A 21,413-nucleotide genomic window follows, 5' to 3' on the forward strand; every position below is an offset into this window, starting at 1 on the left:
TTTAGAAAGACAATGAATCATCATCACAGCAAAAGAAATGAGTGATGAGGCAATTACACAATTACAATACACTCTTCATTACTACGTTACTTCCTTACAAGTTTTTCCCTCTAAATGAACGCTCTAAAAAGACAGATCGCATATTACCCACTTTTTTGCCTTTAAACACCCTCTACACATCCTAGTCTATATAATAACCATTTGCAAACTTAACTTGCAGTTTATCAGCTGCTTTGTGATTTAAAACTAGAAAAAAGAAGCTGTTTTGCATCAGCCATCAGACAGAACTGAATTCCCACCAAAAACAGTGAAAATATGGTAAATGGTAAATGGCCTGTATTTATAATAGCGCTTTACTAGTCCCTAAGGACCCCAAAGCGCTTTACACATCCAGTCATCCACCCATTCACACACTGGTGATGGCAAGCTACATTGTAGCCACAGCCACCCTGAGCTGCAACAGTTTATTACAGTTTCAATAAACCAATTTAACTACATTTTATTTATATAGTGCCAAATCACGACTTTGTAGTGTATTTTATTACTAACTACTACTATTGCAGTTTACTTGTATTTGCTTAATTGTTTACTAAATGTTTGAGGTGTGAAATAAACCGCAATGGTGTGTGTGCTTGGAGGATGTGTTTGTGCGCCGGGGTTTTGGTGGTGGGGGGGGGCGCGAGGATTTTCTTGTAAAACAAAGGGGGGCCTAGCAAAAAGTTTGGGAACCACTGCTTTAACTAATAATCTAAAGCGCCTTGAGGTGACTCTTGTTTTGATTTGGTGATGTATAAATAAAATTGAACTGAACTGATATGAAAACGATTGGTTGCGGTTGAGGGGAGAGAGACATGACAAAAGACATGCTGCCCAATAAAGTGGTTGTAATTATTCACAGCTTGTCTGAGTTCGAACTGCTTCTTCTATGTTTTTCCCTTAAAGAATAGCAAAGTGACTTGAGCCAAGGCCTCTCTGTGAAAAATGGTTGCTGGTCTACTTTCTATGGTCTGCTGCAGACCCTGTGTCTATTCATTTGGATTTATTATAGTTGGAAAATTGCATTCCCATAACAGTTGCATAACCTAAGCTCAACTATAAGAATTTTAGACTGACTTCAGCCTGATTGAAATAGAAACGAATTTAAATGGAGGTTAAAGTAAAAATCTCCCTTCTCACTGAAAAACCTGTACTGACCACAACCCCCGAACCACTCTGTTTTGTTTTCTAGCTAACCAATTATCTTTTCGATGTCCATCTCTCCACAGTTCACAGGATTCATTGTGGAACAAAAATGAATGCTTAGATTTTAGTACAACTGGCAACACATGATCACCTAATGATCACCAGAGTTCACCCGAACTGTGCCAGATCTCCAAGGGTTGATTGTGTTCATCTGGACGTAGCGTTTTGTGGGAGAAATGTTTCGTCGCTCATCCAGGTGACTTCTTCAGTCTCAGCTGACTGCAGGTTTCCCCCAATCTTATAAACAGTACATTTGAATAATGACTGAAACCAGTCCAGTGAAGGAATAATGGGCTGGGAGGTCAGTTCCTTAATCTTAATTATGCAAATTCTCATGACCATTGATCAACAACCACTGATCAAAGCCCACTGATCAATGGTCATGCATACCATTCACAGACAGTTGGGGAATGGCTGCAATCACAGCATTGTAAGATGGTGAAAGATGTACCCTTAGGCCCCCTCCTCGATTCAGAGATGGTCCTTCCCTTTTCACGTAAATGGCCTCCTTGACTCCTCGCTCAAACCAGCGTTCCTCCCTGTCCAGGATGTGTACATCCTCATCATTGAAAGAGTGTCCACTGGCCTGTAGGTGTAAATAGACTGCAGAGTCCTGGCCTGACGAGGTAGCTCTTCTGTGTTGTACCATCCGCTTTGCCAGAGGTTGTTTGGTTTCCCCGATGTATAAATCCCGGCAATCCTCCCGGCACTTAACAGCGTACACTATGTTACTCTGTTTGTGTCAGGGGACCCAATCCTTGGGGTGGACCAATTTTTGGCACAGCGTGTTTTGGGGTTTAAAAGCCACAGAGACCCGGTGTTTAGAAAAAATGTGTCTCAACTGCTCTGTGCCAGATCGTATTCATCATTTTCGAGCGCCCCGCCATTTCTGCAAGAATCCCTCCTTCTAGATTACTTGTTAGATTTGAGTGAAACAACACTGTCCTGATGTGACTGTTTGCATGTCTGCTTGACTACCCGATGAATTTCAATTCTCACAGTGGCTCCATGATCTAGTGGTTAAAACGGTCACTTTAGATGCAAGATATCAGCAATTCGAGAGCAGGAGGAGACCCATATCCAGCCTCAGGGGAATCAAAAGCTAGTGTACTCCTAGTGCTGGTCCCAAGCCCCGATAAATAGGAGAGTTACATCAGGAAGGGGATCTAGTTTAAAATTTGTTCCAAATCAAACGTGGATCCATACACTGTGCTGACGCTGTGGGAAACCACACAGCCAACTAAGGACAACTTTTTTTTCTGCACTTCACACATTACAACATGTGAACTGTAATGTAAAGACCTCCTTTACTGTGTTTTCAGCTCTTTTCCACCTGTGAAAGGTTGAAATTGTTTAAACAATATTTGCTTTGCTGATATACTCCTATTATTTCAGGGGGGCAATATGTGCTTGTATTATATTCATATTTAGCCAATATATAGATCCTTACTTTCTTTAATTTCTAAATGTCTGCTAGTAGCAACACTTCCTGTGACGCAGCTGGGATGTACTTGCTATTCCATGAAACCCTTCCAATAGTTTTACTGCAGAGAAAATTCCAGCATTTATAGTCTGAATTCTCTGATTCTACTAGTGCTCACTTGTTCAGCTGCCTGTGTGTGTCTGCCCAGTTAGAAGTAGGGCAGCAGCTAGGACACCGTATCGACCAGCCAGTCACTGCAGAGCTCAAAGCGTGGCCTGTTCCCCTGCGGTGACCTTCAATACGCGACCTCACACAGGATAACTGCACTGTCGCTCTCTCTCTCTCTTGCACCCACCCCTAATCCTTTACAACTGGTTGGAACTAGCAGTGGTAAAACCAATAGACCCCAATTAAGGGAAGGCCTGTCTACAACTGTGCAATGTGAGAATATAGCTGTACTTTAGCCTACCAGAACAAGGGCCAATGTTTTCAGAAGAGAGATCCACGCATTGGTGTGGGTAATTCATTTGGCTAGCAGACATTCTTTTATTAGCTCCAAGTACAAATGATGCCTTTTGTGATGTAAAATCTGGTAGGAAAAAAAATAGAAACATCAACAAGTCAAGAATAAAAAGTAGGGAGAAGAGAAAAACAAAAAGGGGAAATAAGGGCAAAGAGAGGCCGGTATGAGTAAAAAATAAAATAAAATAAAAAAAATTTTAAAAAAAAGAACACGAATAATAGCGAGACAGAACCAAGAGGAATGAGAGAAAGGAAAGCAGTGAAAGCCTAGGAAATTAAGCCGGCTCATATAACGACATGAGGTGATTTCCACTGGCACTAACCTCTACCATTTATCACTTGTGGGAGGGTCAGTACAGCTCAGTTCTTTTACCCACAGGACAGACTCTAGCTGTTATATCCCCTCTGCTTCCACATCTATTCCCATGATAATCACAGAACTCTCACAGTGTTATCACTCAAACAAATTGTTCTCTTTGTGCTCATCCTTGTGTGCAGCATGTTCAGACACTACACACAAAGTTTTCCACGAAGCGAATCCTCCATCAAAGAGATGCGGTGATCTTAAAGCATGGTCATAATATAAATTTATCCCTCGTGGACAATCTCTAGACTTTTTTTTTTGAACAAATACCACTGTAAGAAAATGTTATTTGATATTCTCTTGCTTATAGCAAAGCATTCCTATGGCCAGTGGTGCTTCCAGAGGTTTTTCATAGGGGTGGCCATATGGGGGCCACTAATATTGGAGTGGCACAACAAACACCACAAATTTTTGGCAATTGCCCCCCCGCCTATGGCTTGCTTTAAAACCAGTCTCTTTCACGGATAATTGTGCCTTCACAGACGTCACCAATGCCATGAGCACTGATCCACCACCCATACCATCAACTATGCAGCCTACACCAGCGGTCCCCAACCTTTTTTGCACCATGGACCGGTTTATGTCCCACAACATTTTCACTGACCGGCCGTTAAAGATAACAGGGATAAATACAACAAAATAAAACCAGTACCAGTACCCAAAAAAAGAAGATTTATTCATAACACACAGGAAAAGACCCAGGGAAACCAAGTTAAAGATAAAAATGATTTTTAAAAAAAAATGATAAAAGAAACCCCGAAAATCATAAATCTCACACCCGAGCCTTAACTCTCGTGGCCCAGTACCAAACAACTCACGGACCAGTACTGGTCGATGGCCCGGGGGTTGTGGACCGCTGGCCTACACTGTACAGGTTAAAACAAGCAGGACAATCCCTCTCCTGCTTAGCCCAGAGGAGGCATTGTCCATGGCAACATCCATGACAACTTTTCCAGTGATTCCGTGGCCATGCCCAGTTTCTTGTAAAAGGTGCACTAAATTCAGTCATTTTGCTTCAGTCATATCGCTTGGATGCGAGTCACAGACGCAGCATTAAAAAATAAAAAATAAAAAATCAAATACACAAAAAAAGAACACACACAGCATCCAATAATCACTTAAACCTAAAGCCTCAGCTACACAGGCCTACAGGTTAGTCGGTGACCCCGTGGCTCATCGCTTGGAAAACAAATATCTGTTTGCCAACCAGGTGGAGAGTGGAGGTTGGAGGCTGCCAATTGCTTTAGCCACTGGCAAAATGCTAAGGTAACCCATAGTTTGTATGGAATACAGCAAAGTAGAACTTTGAAAGCGAACAGTCTTTATTTCTGGTTTGTGTGCCACTCTTCACTTTCACAAATAGTAATCAAGTGTTGTCATCTTCCATACCAACTATATGCAGTTGCAAGGAGGCTTCTGGTCCAGTACTGACTGTTTGTGACCATTTTCACCTAAAGACAACACCTCTAGCAATCACCCGCAACTGGTCATGGAAACCTCATTTGTCCTTAGTGACTAGTGGTTGTCAACTGGTCTTTAGGCCTTTTGTTGCTGACATCTACTAAGACAATATTTACCCAAATTTTCACTTTTCACTGGTTTTTAATCATACTATGGTATAAACAGGTACAAACACACAGGGGAGCAGCAGTATCAACATGTCCTCCACTGTTTGTCAGCACTTCTACAAGTAGGATGTGATGCTGGGTCAAAGCAGAAAAAAACACTCTGGTGGACATGCACTCCCATGCTAACACTGTGCTGAGAGCTTCAAAGCACAAGCATTCAGTAACTATAGAAACCTGACTTACCAGCAAACAACAGAAATATTTATTGCTACTGGCTACAAAGCTAATTGGAGGCAGTGAATTATGAGCAGCACTGCTTAACTGATGAAAACATCTATTTAAAAACAACAACAAAACAGCACTGTCCCATAAAGCTAATCTGATAGCTTACGGTTAGGTATGTGTGCATGAATCGGGACTACATGAGATAGAGGGAATACACTGGGATCTGTCTGAAGACAAAGACGAGAACTGAAGAAAAGACCAGAGTTAATAGAGCAAAAGGCCATGATGACGCTCTGTTACGAGTAAGAGTGTATTTGTGTGTGTTCGCGCGCACGCATTATGGTCTTTTTTTTTTTTTTAATGTGATCTCACGTCCGGAAGCATGATTACAAATTAACCAAGTTAGTGTCCTCAGAATAGCGCGGGCCAATCACAACAAATGCCGAGGGAAAAGGCATGGGCCATTCCATCCACGCACACGGCATCTGGAATGGAAACTCATGCCTCCTGTACAGGAAGGAGACAATCTACTTAAACAGTGTGTTTGTTTTAGTATACAGCGTGGGCTCCCGTTTTATTTTTGGCACGCAAGAGAAAGATATCACAGAGAGAGAGGGGGGGGGGAAAAAAAAAAAAAAAAAAAAAAAAAAAAAAAAAAAACACCCACACTCAGATAGCTCTGAATACTAAAGAGAATCAAGGAGAGCAAATAATTTCTTGGGTTAAATGCTGAGCCAACGTCGGCGCAAAAGCAAGACACTTCAAGGTTTGAAAGGATGTCTGAATCTCTGCTCCTTATTTTCTTCTTTCCCTGCAGTCGAAGAAGCTAAACTGAATTTAAGACAGAAATGGAAGCTAAAATTAGTCCAAAAGCTAACATGTTATTCACATTTTACATTTTTACATGTGGGTCTCATCACAAAAATGTGCTTGCTGTGAGCAAACAGCGACCTTTCAACAATAAAATTGCCCTCTTAACCACGATTGACAAACAAGTGACTTTAAGCAACAATTTTCCACATTTGCTCCACTCTGTTTTACTTATTGTGGGCATTTTTCCACAATGTCACTGAACCTCGCTACATAGTATCCATCAGTGCTCACTAAAGAAATGTGCACATTCCCAGATGCCACTCACCTGGCAAATTATAGGCTTTTAGTGGTTGCCAAGAGGTCACAAACTGGTCTCTTGGCCTGTGTGTGACTGGGGCTTTAAGATTCACAGGGAAAGAGTGTAAAGCAGTGTTACTCCTCACCATCCACTCTGAATATCACTTCAGAGTTCCTGCCAACCTCTATAAACTAATATTTACATATAAATGAATCTATAAATAAGAGATACGACTTAAGCTATCAGAAACCTTCTGGTGTGCTTTAGTATACCAATCCAGCATCTATATAGAGTGTAAAAGCAGCAACACATTTGTGTAAAGATGCACTTAAAAACCTTTGGCTATTGTCTGACAGTCAGTAACTTCTTTTATCTGGGGGTTTGTTTGTTTTTTTTAACCCACAAACAGTGACGAGCACGTGACACACTGGCCACCACCTCAAGGCACTAAGGCAGCAGCCAACAGTCGAGACTGGGTTACAGTTTATGCAAAGTACTCATTTCCAACTGCTGCTGATAGTATTGCAAAGTCAAAGTTATATCAACCACAGCATCTCAGCCATGCAGTGGCAAACGGGATGCTGAATGTCAAGTTCCAAACCTCCTCTGGCATTAACATCAGCACATAAACTGCATCAGGAGCTTCATGACTGGCTGAGCAGTTCCTCTAGATATGCAAGGAGCCCAGTGCTTTTTGATACGTATTGCATATCTGACTGGAAATAATGGAATAAGAGGAAGTAGCTGCACTGGATTGGCTGGAGGCACTGTAGGCAACAGGCTGTACAGTGTCTATGTCCAAGTATTTAACTGCACCTGCTGTAAAGAGTAATGGTATCATCAAATATTAAGAATATTCTTAATATAAGCTGAACTTCATGTCAATGACCAAAATCCGGCGCTTCACAGTACACCATAGTGTCTTTCTATAGCACCTATGTTCCAGAAACAACCATTACACAGCACATTAAACTACAATGTCTCACTACAAGGAGTCTTTTGTCTCACCCTGCTAATCTTATTAGCTTTAACTAATGACAACGTGTATGTCAGCATTTAAATCTGTGTTCATCTGTGCTTAACACGCACTGAGAAAAATCATGAATAACCACTTGTGCAGCAGGCTATATTGTGCAAGCCGTCCCATAAACTCAGCGCTACATAGTTTATCGTATGACGACAGCACAGGGAAGAAGGGGAGAGTGCAAAGGAGTAGTGGAAGTGGAAGCCAAAATAACAAGAGCGCACGGCAGAGAGCAGGACTCCATTACTTGCTAATGGATTGTCATGCTTCAGTGTTCCCAGAAGTACGATTACACCGGCCAAAGATGGAATGAGAGATTGAGAGGCGTGAGAGAAATGAATAACCTGAGAGTGAAAGAGGAACTGAAGACAAACTGAAAGAAACGTGCGTAGTGGTTTGTCAAGTGTCTCCCATATTATTGGAATTACGTGGGAACATCATAGTGATCTGATAAGGAGAAAGAAAGGGAAAATCAAAAAAAGAATAAGAGGAAGAGAATAAGTTTAAAAGCAAATTAAAAAAAAAAAAAAAAAAAAAGAACTGAGGCTGATCCGGAAATTGGAGAGCAGGGAATGGTGGGCAGAATCACAAAGAGCAGCTCGGCAGGATGAAGAGGAAAGAAAAAAGCAATGAGAGCTTTAGAAGATGTTTTTAAAGATGGGAGAGAGCAAGGAAAGGGATATCCATGAAAAATAGCTCACTAGCTCGCATCCTGACAGTATGACAACGGGTCCAGCCCTTTGAGCTTAGGCACAGCATTATGAGAGAAGGCATAGCCTGAGGTATTCACACACACACACACACACACACACACAGAAAAGTTAAAGAGGGCGGGCGGAGACCTGACAGTCCATTACAGAGCACTGGCAACAAGGTTGTTGTAAAGGTACAGCAACTGCACACCAACCAGGTTAGACAAGCCTGTAACAGAAAAGCACCGTCCAGTCCCCTCACCCTGACTTAACCTGCTTTGCCCCCGTTTCCCTGCCTCTTCATAAATCACTAAACGTTTACAGAAAAATCTGCTACTTTCCCAGAGATCAGTAATATCTTCCCCACTCGCTGTCTGAGGAGGGTGCACAGTATCCTGCGGGACCAACATCACCCTGCGCGCCACCTTTTCCATCTGCTGCCCTCAGGGAGAAGGTACAGGTCTATACAGGCCAGAACATCCAGACTGGCCAACAGCCTGTATCCACAGGCTGTGAGGCTCCTGAACTCTCTGCCCCCCCTCTCACGGACAATAACCATATCCAACTTCTTAATAGCAATGAACTGGTCTGCATTGGTGCATCATATCTTTATTCTCTTCCCCCTCCTGCCCCCCCCTCTTTCTTAAATAGATAACTATCATATCTGATATCATATCTCACAGTACAATAATATTGAATGGGTTGCATTGTTGTATTTTGTCATGTTTCTCAGGTCTTTGTCTGAATTTCTACGAACATTATTGCTAAGGATTGTCTTATTGCATTGGAGTCACACTGGGTTAAATATGTACACTTGGGTTTTAAGGGGTATTTATTATTTTCTTCTTTTTTTTGGGTTGTATGGAAGCCCCAAACGCAATTTCATTGTTCTTGACAATGACAATAAATAAATAAATACTAAATACTAAATACTACTTTTATCAGTGATGACAACTGCAAAGATACCCTGAATCTACACTGAGCACAGTTTTGTTATTGGATGCTGTGTGGAAGTCATAATGACTTTCATAAGCAAATGGAGTTTGTTAAGATTAATTAAGGACAAATTAGGTCCTGGCTACAGGTAGACCTACAGGTGGGTGCAACATTTTGGTGGGCTGCAGCACCTAGCACAGGAAAGACTGCACATACAGAGGAAGGACTGCACACTTTGAATGCAAATGTCATGCAGTCAGTTGAAACACTAAAACTAAAATGGCGCTTGTCTTTACAAAACAAAAATCCACAGATTAATTGATTAATTATTGAAAATCTGCTTCAAGTAGCTATAATTATAACCCTTATAAAGCACATTATCAATCATTTTATTGCACATATTAAAAAAAAAAAAATAGTATGTGACAAGTAGTTTTTTGACTCTTGGTCTTGCCTTTAGGCTGATATCAGTGATTCTTGTGAATTGTGAACAGGCACATGGTCAGACAGATGTATGAGCTAAAAATCAACAATGTGAATGTGAGTTTCAATGGCCATCTATCCTTTGATAGCTACAATAATTTCTATCCTCCCATGACCCTGAACTGTATAAGCAGTGAAGAAAACCGATGGATGGAAGGATTGAAATCTTTTTGAAAACACATCGAGCGAGTTTATATAAGGTCCAAAAACATAAAACGCTTTCCAGGGTTACTGGGTTCACTAGCACTTTGTAATGTCTCCTCCCAGGCTGCCTCTCTGGTGTAGCATGGACAATTGATTAACACTAGTGCAGCAGCTGCTTGTTCCATCATGTTTCCAGTGTAATTTCAGGGTTGCTAACATACAGCTACCAAAACAAGATGATACTGCCTTTGTTACTGTCAATTCTAGCATAGATTACACAGTCACACTAGTTTGTTCAGTGTTGTGTTCGTATTCGTTTCCCCTTCAACTTGCTTTTGAGAAACTGGAGAAAGGCTTCCTTACAGAGAGCTAAGCTAACCCGATGAGGACATGACAGAATGCCTGGATTTGAGTATTTCATCACTTCTTTCACATTAATGATAGCAAAATTTGAGTATTTTCTGTCATTGACAACACTGATGACGATCTACTGTAATACTGTTTTAAAAAAAAAAAAAAAAAACTAACATACAAGCATTACATTGCTTTCAGTGTCTGAGACAACAACTGGGAGATGTCCTCTGGATAAACCATGCGTTTGCAGGATTGGAAAGTACCCTGTTTAGACCTCTTCTCAAACCCCCCCGAGGGAAATGTTCCAACAAAACTGACCTTGCTGGACCTGATCATTTTCAGTCTCCAATGAGGCAGCAGAAAGGACAAAATGAAAACAGACACAGACAAAAAGCCATGTATATCAGGCAATCACACAAAACACTGATAAAGCAATCATCTGTTCCATTTGGGTATGAGACAATGGGTGTGGCCTCTGTCACCATGGCACCAAATTCTGATACAGCCTCTGGTAAAACCAAGTACTGCTTATCAGATAGGAGCTTCTATTTCAGCTTCTAAATTGAGCAACTCATTAGCATTTCTTGAATCTAACAGATTGGCAGCCCAACATAACAATGTTGTGCACAACAACCGCGAGCAATGGATAAAACCAAGCCGACTGCAGTCTCAGACAGTTAAACCGCAAATTCAGTGAGATCACAAGATGACACAGATTACGTTTGTCACTTTGCAAGAACTTACAACATGTGTGATTCTTCTTAATAAGAAACATGTATCACTTCTAAAATCTCTCCTACAACACGACTAGCACATTTCTGTGTCGAGTTGCATGATAAGACATCACTAAGTGCCAGCACGAGTTCTTAGACTCTTTACACCAAAAACCATCTCTTCAGCATAAGAGGCTGCCTGCTACATTTGCCGTACAAACACACCAAAAACAAACAAAAAAGGCCATTTAGATAAGAAACTGATGAATTCATGAGGCGATATCTCTACAACACCAAATCACCAGTGCAACACAATGCAACAGACATTTTCACTTGTTCTCTTACAGCTGCAATCGTCTCGCCAAATATGAAGTTTTCTATAAAACAATGGGAATGGGATGGGACAGATCCGACATTTGGACCCAATCAGCCAAATTGTCACTCAAAAAGCTACATCAACTATCGCTGACAACGGGCAAATCGAAGGTGCTGGTGTCTTTAGCCACTTTTTGTTGGTCTGCGTGTGCCACGTGTCAGCAGCAGTGCACCAGCTGCTCCACGCTAGTCTGTCACCTAACCACAGACTGTGGTTTAAATGAGATGACACGAATGAAAAGTTCCTCCTCTGATGCTGCTTTGTCCTCCTCTCTGTGTCATCGGGACGCTTTTATTTAGTCAGAGTCAACTCTAGTAACATTCTCATCGTTAGATCCACTCATCACGTGAAAAGGTACACGCAGAGCAAATAAGAAGAAACTAGTGTGGCGGTAAACGACAGTAAAGATGCTTAACAAGCACAAATAAGATCAAATAAGACCTGAAGTGAAACGACTGAACTGCTGCATCGCTAGTTCTGGGTAATTCAGAAAATCTGAGGCAGGACTCAGATATGCTGCTCCGGTGCTCGATGGTGGGTGTTACGGATGTTTGTGTGGCTATTTTTGCTGGTGCGACTACCATAGCAACAGTAACCAACCATCACAAAGCAAGGTAGCTGAGCTTCAATTAAAAGTTATCAGCCAAGTTAGCTGCCTGTTAGGAAATGCGTTCATTTAGAACAGGCTGATTAGCCACTTCAGTGATCAACTTCTCCATTTTGATGCTGAACTATAACAGACAGCCACTTTGCTCTTTCTGAATAAATGCATGAGATTTTTTTGGCTTAACAGGCAGACTGGAGCATTTGAATAAACATATTTGATTGGCTGATACCTACACTGGCACCTCAAAAACTGGATTTTTCTCAGCTTTAAGTGCAAGCAGCACAAATAAAGTTTCAGTAAATAAAAGCAGCTTAAGCAATTATATTTAGTTGGAAAATAAATGCCCAGAAAAGTGCAGTGTGTGCATACTCACGTAGGAAATGTTTCTCCAATAAGGCAATTTCCAAATGACCCTTGACTTCGTTGAGCCGCTCTGACTCTGACCTCTGGAAGTCCTGTATGGCTGCAGCCATAGTGGGAGACCCCGAACCAGCCTGTGCACACAGACACACACATTCATTCATGCATACATACACAGGCACGCAGGCAAACACAAACAAAAACAGAGAAACAACAAAGAAAATCAGATTTGAATTCTTATTTCCATGCACGCGACACAAAATCCACACGAGAGCACAAGCAGGGAGATCCCATATGATCTAATACACACAGATTAGCTTGGTGCAGTGACTCACACCAATGTTTCCTCTCCTGGTTCGAGTCCAGCAGGAGCGAGATAGCAGGAGGAAGGCGAAAAAGAGGAGAACCCCCCCACCTCTTCTGACTACAGCAACACTGATGACTCAAACAGCAATGACTGAGGGATACAACCCTGACACACAGGGAGAGTAGGTGGACGAAATGTATGGCAACGACTGAGAGTTGATGACTGTGTGTGAGAGAGAGAAGGGAGCGGGATGAGAAGGGTAAGGGGAAAAAAAGGGGAGAGCGGGTGATGAAGGAGGAGGACAGGATGAGAGAGACGGCTGTGCTAGTGCATGATGAGCACTGCAGGTTGAGCATCGCTGCTCAACTATAGCGGGGGTCCTTTAAGAGACTCTCGCCACACAACAGACGCATACACTAACGCACACACACTGCAGCAGCTTCTCCCTGACAGCAACCAGTGAGGCTTGCATGTGCCTGCATAGACAGACTGCAACATCTCAAGCAATGGAGACAGAGGACGAGAGCGCAATAGCACAAAACTGATGCTGACCTAAAAAAAAAAAAAAGTGCTTTGGGAGAGAGCCAAAGTCTAACGACACCGAAGGCTGGTGAGACAGCGACGCCGCGATGGATAGCGCGTCCCTGAATACAGAAGCACTTCAAAGAAAACAAATGAGAGGCTCTCCTGGAAGTGTGTCACGAAGAAGAAGAGGGATGCTGAGTGAAAGAGAGAAAGTGAAAGAGGGCAGAGAAGTAAATGAAGACAGCAGGATGAAAGAGAGCCAAAAAAAAGAGGCATGAAAGAAAGATGAGGAGGAAATGCGAGGAGAGGACAGAGGGGCAAACAGATGTTTTTTTTGCTGCATTGCGAGCAACGATTCTCTTTAGTTTGGATTTTGGCGGCTTTGTTTTATGTCCTACGAGGACGCATCACTTAAACACGCCTCTGATGCTTTAAGCAGGCACCCGCTCACACTCATAATGTCCTGGTTATCAAAAGTAGGTCAAACGCTGACGTCACCCTGGACAAATATCGGCTAATTAATTATTGTGTTCCCCCTCTCTCCTTTTATTGAGCATGTGATGTGAGTTTAGGAAACCCTCCGTTTGGAAAAAAAGAGAAACTCTCAATCTCTTCTGAGAATGCACGCTGAGAAAACTGAACAGATATAACTGTGACAAGTATGCAAATCACAGGAAACACCTCCATCTAATGAAATTCTCCAAGCAACAGGGCTGCTATATAAATATCAACTTGTACTTTGCATCACACCCACTCAGCCTTCAACCATTTATCTGCAACCTCAGCAAAAGACTGCATAAGGTCACGCCCTGGAATCTATTTGAAATGCAATATTAATCCAGTCTGTCTGGTATAAAACAGAAGCTAAGAGATGTTGTTGAACTCATTTACTCCACCCATATTTTTAATTTTAAATCCAACTGTTGAGTGATTTCTGCTATGAATAGTGATCAGCTTCAACTGACTAAAATTGAATTTTTCTTATTGCTGCTCATCACACCTTTGCCAGTCAAGTCCGCTGGCCCTGCCCGAGCCCGGTTCTGCCAGAGGTTTCTTCCTGTTAAAAGGGAGTTTTTCCTTCCCACTGTCCTTTACTCATTGTTCTAATTTTGTGGGTTTTTGCAGTATTACTGTAGGATTCTTACCTTACAATATAAAGCACCTTCATAAACCTCTGAGTTTTAAAAATGTGCTGCCATTGTGCAGTCCTGCAAGATTCAAGAAACTGGTTTCTGCGCGTCTCCATGATTTGCACCTTTTTTGTCTGTGACTGGATAACTGTGTGGGTGATCCGAGTCAAGGAGCAGATTTAACCCACTTCATCCTGGAGCTCTTTAGCTCTTCACAGACAGTCCCGTTTATTGAATCACAACTCTCAGTAGTTTCTGCACCTCTCTGCTTCACGTTAGCCATTTCTCACTTCACTTATTTTATAGGCTTCATGATTATACCGGCCGCTTCCATCCACAAACACCAGGATATAAATATGTAATTGTTCTGATCACAGTATTTTTTTTTTTTTTTTTTTTAAGAAAGTGAGGTGTGGAAAAATGGGGGGGGGGAACAAACAGTAGTCAGCTCCTAAAAAGTATACATAATAATAATGTTTTTGGAGAGTATTCAGCTGCTTTTACTTGTTTAAAGCCTGGAAAGAGATGATGCTGCCAATTTATGCTAGAAGCCCAACATAAATTGACAGCTCCTTCAAAATCCTGCACAAACTGAAACCTCTCAATCACTTCCTCGATATCTCTTTCAGCCCTTCCTGTTTGAAGGCCGGCTTTTAAAAATCGATATATAACTCGATCCATTTTCTTTTAGTGATACCTGCTGTACAGACTTTATGCCTGCTCGTGACTAGAAGTTGGGTTTGTGGCCAACCTTAAAGAGGAAAAACTTGAAAGTCTAAATCAAGTCAGGTTAAAATGTCAAGTTATGACTGACTTACTCTGCTAAACTCTGCCGATGCAAACACTTCCTGTCTGACAGCACCTCCGTTTCCATTTTCTTCAAGCCTCTAGGAGAATATCATCAGAACAAGACAAATGCAGAGATGTCCTGGTTTTCTTGTACAGAGGAGAGATTACAGAGGCAGACTACTCTTAGCGCTTTAATGTAGGGGCTGGGCTCCTGCGCTGGAGTGCTCAGGTAACGGGACAAGTCGCCCTGAAAATGTCCAGTCCTCCCCGATTCAGAGTCATTTGAGAAGAGAGCAGCTCCTGGGATCTCACGTGCCGACTTCACTCTACTCCTGATTTTTAACTCTCTCAGGAGGCTACAAGAGAGCCTCGCAGATGAAGGTGATAATAAGAGAGGAAGACTTCAAAGCTTTGCTCTGCTTCTGAGCACATCAATAGAGACCTTTTTTGTGTCTGACACAGCAGCGGTCAAGCGGGCCGCTGGTGGTACTTTTTGATCTGTCAAGTCTAATGATAAACAATTAACAAATGTATTTGGCAGCAGCAAAAAAAAAAAAAAAAAAAAACACAACAAAACCCACAATAGACAATAGCAGGCACATGCAAGTATAGCAGCCCTTGTTAACGAACATGCAGCTGTAAAGCCACACAAGTATTATTTGTGCCTCTTCTCACTTTCACTTTTGTTTCTCTACCAGTGAAACTACCCACCCTCCCCCCTTCCCAAGCAGATTTGCTGTTAACCATGTGATTTCTAAAAAATGTCTCAGGTATCTGAGGTGTTGCTTGAAAAGTCACTTTAAAATCCAATAAAACTGATTAAAAATATACATCTTAGAAGGTATACTAAGAAAAGACACGGCTTGCCACAGCAACATCTTAAAGGGTGCTCACAGCTCCTCATACATGACAAATTTAAACCCACTCAGTTGTATTCTGCAGTGTTTACAAAGTATATAAATCAGGTTTGGCTACTGTTGACATTTCAAAAGGATGACTGTAACCCAGAGCTCAACTCTTTTGGATTTTTCTGCCATTACAAAACTGATCTTTGGACCTTAATATGAAAAACAGAGAGAAATAAGAGTCTTGAGTTTAAATCCTGATGGTATCATTACAGGCTCAAGTACTCATGTCTAGTGAGTATATGCTTTGGCATTGAATGGCAGGTTCGAAGCTGTTCAGCGCTAACAGCTGGTCAAGTATTTTAAATGCATGACAATATGTAAAACTTAAAAGGAACAAATGCATCTAATTAAAATGCACACATGCAGCTGGAGGAAATGGAGACATTTGAATATATTGATGTCTACAAATGGAGATCCAATCAGCTGACACTTAGCTGCTCGGATGGTCCCGCGTTTTCTCCAGGACACATTTGCCCTCTTTGTCAAACCTGCTCCTTCTATTTTGTCCTAAAACTACCCACAAAACTCATTTTTCTTCATTGGCCTCTGACACCGAGTTGCACACTGTGTCTCCTGTGCCTTTTTCAACTACAACTGTACACTTTTAGCACCTGCTAGCATGTACTTTACTTATTTCAAATCTATTCACTTGTTTATTTTATCCACTGTGCCTTTTTTCAGCACTTTGGTCATTTAATGTGCTTAATAAATACATTTATAATTTGATTTTTACATTATTCCTATTGGGTACTTTTAGTATTTTAAGTCAGTACAATTGATTCAATTTGTAGAGCTCGTTTTAATTCATGGGGTGACTTGTTATAGTCAGTCCTTTTTAGGTGATTAATGCTCCGCATGGCTGGCGGCAGAAGCAATGCTTCATTAGTTTGGTTATTTCTTTATAACCACAATATCCTGCTTCAGAATGAGAGAAAATGTGCTACGTAATGGCAGGAATACATAATTCAGGTCTAGTTTTTCACATTTGAATATTAACATTACATTTTGGTCATTGCCTTGGGTGAAAGAGACCATTACAATAGATAATGGCTACACTGAAAGTCCAACATTTGCGGTGATCAAGCTGCCTGATCCAGCAGGTAAAGTGAGGCCGGTGAGGTCGCACGCGCTCGTCTGTTCAATGACTGAGCGCCATCTGCCCAATGACATCCTGCCTATTTAATATGGATGACACAAGCTAGTTTGTCAAGAAGTATCGGTGTATATATTCAGCAACCCAAGGGCACGCTCTTTTTAAACAGATGAGGCAATGAAATTAGGTTTCCACTTAGGCCATATGACCCAATCCTGAAGGGCAAAAAGCACACATCAGTTGTGCCACCAGGGTGGGCTCCAGTGTGACAATAAGGACCTCTTAAGGGTACTGTGGACTAAAGGTGAGATATCCACCATGCCGTTTAGGCTATAAGATACACAAGGGAATGTGGGAGAAAGTGCATGCCTCATGTGTGCATCCCAGCAGGGATGAGAGCAAGCTTGGTCTATTTTAGGGCTTCAGAGTGTGAGTCATCAGTGTTGTAATGTGGGTGATGCCTTCTCAGTGGGCTGGAATGCACACAGGCAAACACCAGAGACAGAAAAATTATATCCTAGCACAGGTGCACATGTGAAAACAAACACATGAAAATACAGACACGTTGCACATGCCTATAAAGTATGCTCAAAAGGGAATTCACGGCTAGATCACTCATTTGATTTGTGCAAGTTTGTGCAGGAAAACTCAAAGAAAGGCCTCATGAGCAACAGTTACCTAAACTCTCTCTCTGAACAGAGACACAGAAGAAGACAGAAAAAAAAAAAAAAAAAAAAAAAAACAATGAAAGGGGACAGAGATCTCCTGAGCATTTATTCAGGAAATGATACGATCAAGTGACTAATCTGGTGCATTTAATTATCTATCAGTGTGCACGGCAATGACGACAATGCCGTTTTTAGTCACCACTGAGGGCAGAAGAAAGCTTCAGATTTCAGAACAGCATCCAGCGTGGGGGGAAGAAATATCAGAAAACATGGTGTTTTTTTTTATTTTGTCACAAAGTTTAGTCTTCTTACAGTTTCCTCTGGATCTTGTCCATGCCCTCCCCTCTAGACATCTTGGAGTCCAATCTTCTGAGGCCAACTTCCTGTCCTCTCGCCTCCTCCATCACTTTCCCCGCTTAAATCTTTTCTCTCCCACCATTTTTCATTCTCTACTTCTCACAAATGCTTCCAGTATTTAGGCTCTTGACTCATGCTGATGGCTATCTATATCTTATGTCCACTATTAGAAAAACCTCACTGCCGCCATCTCCTCCATTTTTCTTTTCATGATGAGCCCTCCCTTTTTCATTCCTCTTCAGATAAGCAGAAAGAAGGGGACTTTTAAAAAGAGCAACATGGTTTTGTTTTTCAGCTGCAGCGCTCCTTAAACTGGAGAAGAAATTCAAACCAGCATGATAAAGGTAAAGCAAAATCCCCTGCTTGTCTCCCCCCTTTTTTCTGTTGAGGAAACACCAACTTCAGTGATTTAGCATCACACCCTTTTTAGAAGGACTAATGGATGAGTCACAAAACAACCCCAAAAAACAAAAAAAAACAAAACCCTAAATCCTCCCATGTGTGTTTACCTTTCCATCACAGGACAAAAAAACCAAACAAACACAAAAGAAGAAAACAAAATGATGAGCACTCACGGGTTCTCGCAGGACGTCCTCTGTGTCACGCAGAGCTGCTCTCGGCTTCAGCTGCATGTCGTCGCTACATTCGTTGTCGGAGGCAGGTGGCGACTCGGCCAGATCCGGGAATTCGTCTCTCGTCCTGGGGCCTCGGAAGCGGATCTTGTCCAGGCGCTTTAGCATGGTCAACACCGCACACCTGGGCTTTACCTTAACATGGCGGACGGCAACCCTGCGGGCGCAAAATACACGGGCTGCTGAACAGGCAGTAAAGGACGAGTCATTAACACTGAGAGGAAAACAATGTCTTTACTCCCCTGTTGTTTACAAAACTCACAGACCCACTGCAGTTCATGTAAACATGTTTTTCTTCATCGTTATATACAGATTATTGTTTACAGAATAGTTTGGTTTATATTTTACTGAATTAATTTGATGCACATACAGAGGAAGGGATTCAATTATTAGTTAAAAAATATTCACTGATTGTAACATAAAACCTTAATCTTAAATCTAAGAAATGTAACGTGTCACGCTTCTCTTCCTGTAAGGCGGTGCTTGATCCATTTTCTCACATACCAACACATACTACAGTCTTAGACTGCATGTTCAGGCTCCAAATTTGCCAGTGTTTGGATTTTCCTCCTCTTTTTAGTCTACACAGGAATATGGGGCCACCGTATCCTGTCACTCCTCCAGCAAACAGCAGATTTAATTCACATCAATAGCTGGAAAGGTGGTGCTGGTCGAGAGGGACTGTGGGAGGCTGTTAAAGGCTTAATGGTTGCGTTTTCGTGTCAAGGGTTGACATCTAATGAAGACTGGGGGCTGTTTGAGTCATCATCCACTGCAGTAAACTTGACCCTTATGAAAGTAACGAAATACAGACAGGATTTACAAAGTCATCTACCAGCAATGTGCGAAACAGGTCATGATAGTTTAACAGGAACCAGCTTCAAAGCACAACAGGTGCTAAACTGTTTCTGGCAAACACATCACAGTGCTGTCAAGGCTGCTGTTTCACATCAATAGTGCCATCCAGAAGTATGTGATCAGGACTCATGGTTTCTAAACTGGTCCGTGTATGAAATGACTAATAGACAGAAAATAGAAATATTAATAAAAATATAAAATGTTGTGTTATTGTAGTGTTTTGATCTCAATTAGCAAAACCAACACATTTCTTTCAGCTTTATGTTGTTTCTAGCTTCCTGTTCCTTTATGGCGCGTGACAGAGAAGCGCTAACTAAAGGTGATTTGACCAACTGTAGCGAGCACAGTCCGGCAGATCGCGAATTCTTGAGACCAGTGCCGACACAGGCGTTTAATGAGTGCACGAATATAAATGTCACTGAAAAGAAAAAATCGTGGGTTGATTTTTATTAGTTTTCCAGCAATGCATTTCACAATCTAACTGGCAACTTCAGATGAACACGTTACTTGGCTACATGTGCTGCAATATTATCAACTGACTGTTATCCTGGCCAGGCTCTAGCTGTGACTCACTGCAACTATCACGCACTCAGTGTTTCTTCCAGAAAAAGCTGTTTGGCCTGCTGGCTGCGAACAAGGATCTAGCCTACCGCAGCCTAACAAGTGAATGTAAGGGACAGATATCAAAACGAATGGTAAACAGTTAAAAATGGTGCAAAGATTGTCCAAGTCCAAAATTATACTATCCCAAACTTTTAGCCCACTGTAGCTCCGCATTGTTAACTAGTGTAAGCAACAGCATGTGTCTACTTTAAATCCTAACAGGACAACAGAAACATGACAACACTATGGATGGGTACCACACTCTGTACTATCAACGAGTTATGTTGGTACTAACGAGTACTGATTCACACTAAAATAATCAGTACACCTACTCAAAAACAAAATATGTCAAAAGCTGAAGAGTGTACTGTATCAGATCGGCTGAAAGCTAAATTAGGACCTGCAGCTAACTTTAGCACATATGTAGCTGACTTATAAAAAAATGAAACCTATGGATGATGATGACACGTTTAGTGAGACACATGGAGACATGTGGGCAATCCTGGCTCAAGAGTTGGCAGTTTGTCTTATAATCAGAAGGTTGCCGGTTCGAGCCCCGGCTCTGACAGTCTTGGTCGTTGTGTCCTTGGGCAAGACACTTCACCTGTTGCCTACTGGTGGTGGTCAGAGGGCCCGGTGGCGCCGGTGTCCGGCAGCCTCGCCTCTGTCAGTGCGCCCCAGGGCGGCTGTGGCTACAATGTAGCTTGCCATCACCAGTGTGTGAATGTGTGTGTGACTGGATATGTAAAGCGCTTTGGGGTCCTTAGGGACTAGTAAAGCGCTATACAAATACAGGCCATTTACCATTTACCTCAACAGCTTCAATTACTCCTGTAATCAAGTAGACAGCTGGATCAACTGTCCTTTAACAAACAGGATTTTTTTTTATGGCTACACTAACATTTCTTATCAGCACGGTAAACAACCTTATGATTGCCTACAACCCAGTCAGACCTCTCAGGTCATCAGGTTCAGATCTTTAACTATACCCAGAATCATATCCAAGTTTGCTGAAGGTGCTTTCAGTTAATGTGGTCCTGTTCTCTGGAACAACCAACCTGCTCACTCGAGATCAATTACATCTGTGTTTACATTCAAAAACAGACTCAAAACCACACAGGCCTACAATTAATAAGTTTTGCTGTTTTATTTTATTCCGTTTTGCCGTTTTCACTGCCTTAAAGCAACGTAAACCTACGCAATTTTTTCATTTTCTATGTTAAGCACATTTAGTTTTCATCTAATGAAATCTGTTATATAAATAAAACTGTTATTGTTACGAGATAATGAAAGGTATGAAAGTATGTAACCACAACCACTAACAGTCTAACATTAACATTGTGGCGTGCACAAACTGTGTCAGTTAACATCAAAGACATTCTGTCGCTCTCACCCAAAG

At 41.8% G+C, this 21,413-nt stretch overlaps 1 protein-coding gene across 6 annotated transcripts in view; it reads right to left on the minus strand.

Moving 5' to 3' along the window:
• The window catches only part of gramd4a (GRAM domain containing 4a), a 51,487-nt gene that overhangs the window by 23,759 nt on the left and 6,315 nt on the right, over positions 1-21,413 (minus strand). For 5 of the 6 annotated variants that reach the window (XM_085251287.1, XM_085251286.1, XM_085251289.1 and 2 more), the window contains exons 2-3: positions 18,497-18,710; positions 12,158-12,278 (exon numbers count right to left, since the gene is read on the minus strand). In XM_085251287.1, the coding sequence (XP_085107413.1) occupies positions 12,158-12,278; positions 18,497-18,710 (335 nt within the window). Of the gene's footprint in view, positions 1-12,157; positions 12,279-12,479; positions 12,650-18,496; positions 18,711-21,413 lie in introns of those variants that run through there. The other variant, XM_085251292.1, reaches the window with a different exon arrangement.

This window comes from Mchenga conophoros, linkage group LG17 (genome assembly GCF_057382185.1).
Source record: "Mchenga conophoros isolate Kocher_MC1m ecotype Shallow Benthic linkage group LG17, M_conophoros_male_GT1.1, whole genome shotgun sequence".
In the NCBI taxonomy this organism is placed as follows: domain Eukaryota; kingdom Metazoa; phylum Chordata; class Actinopteri; order Cichliformes; family Cichlidae; genus Mchenga; species Mchenga conophoros.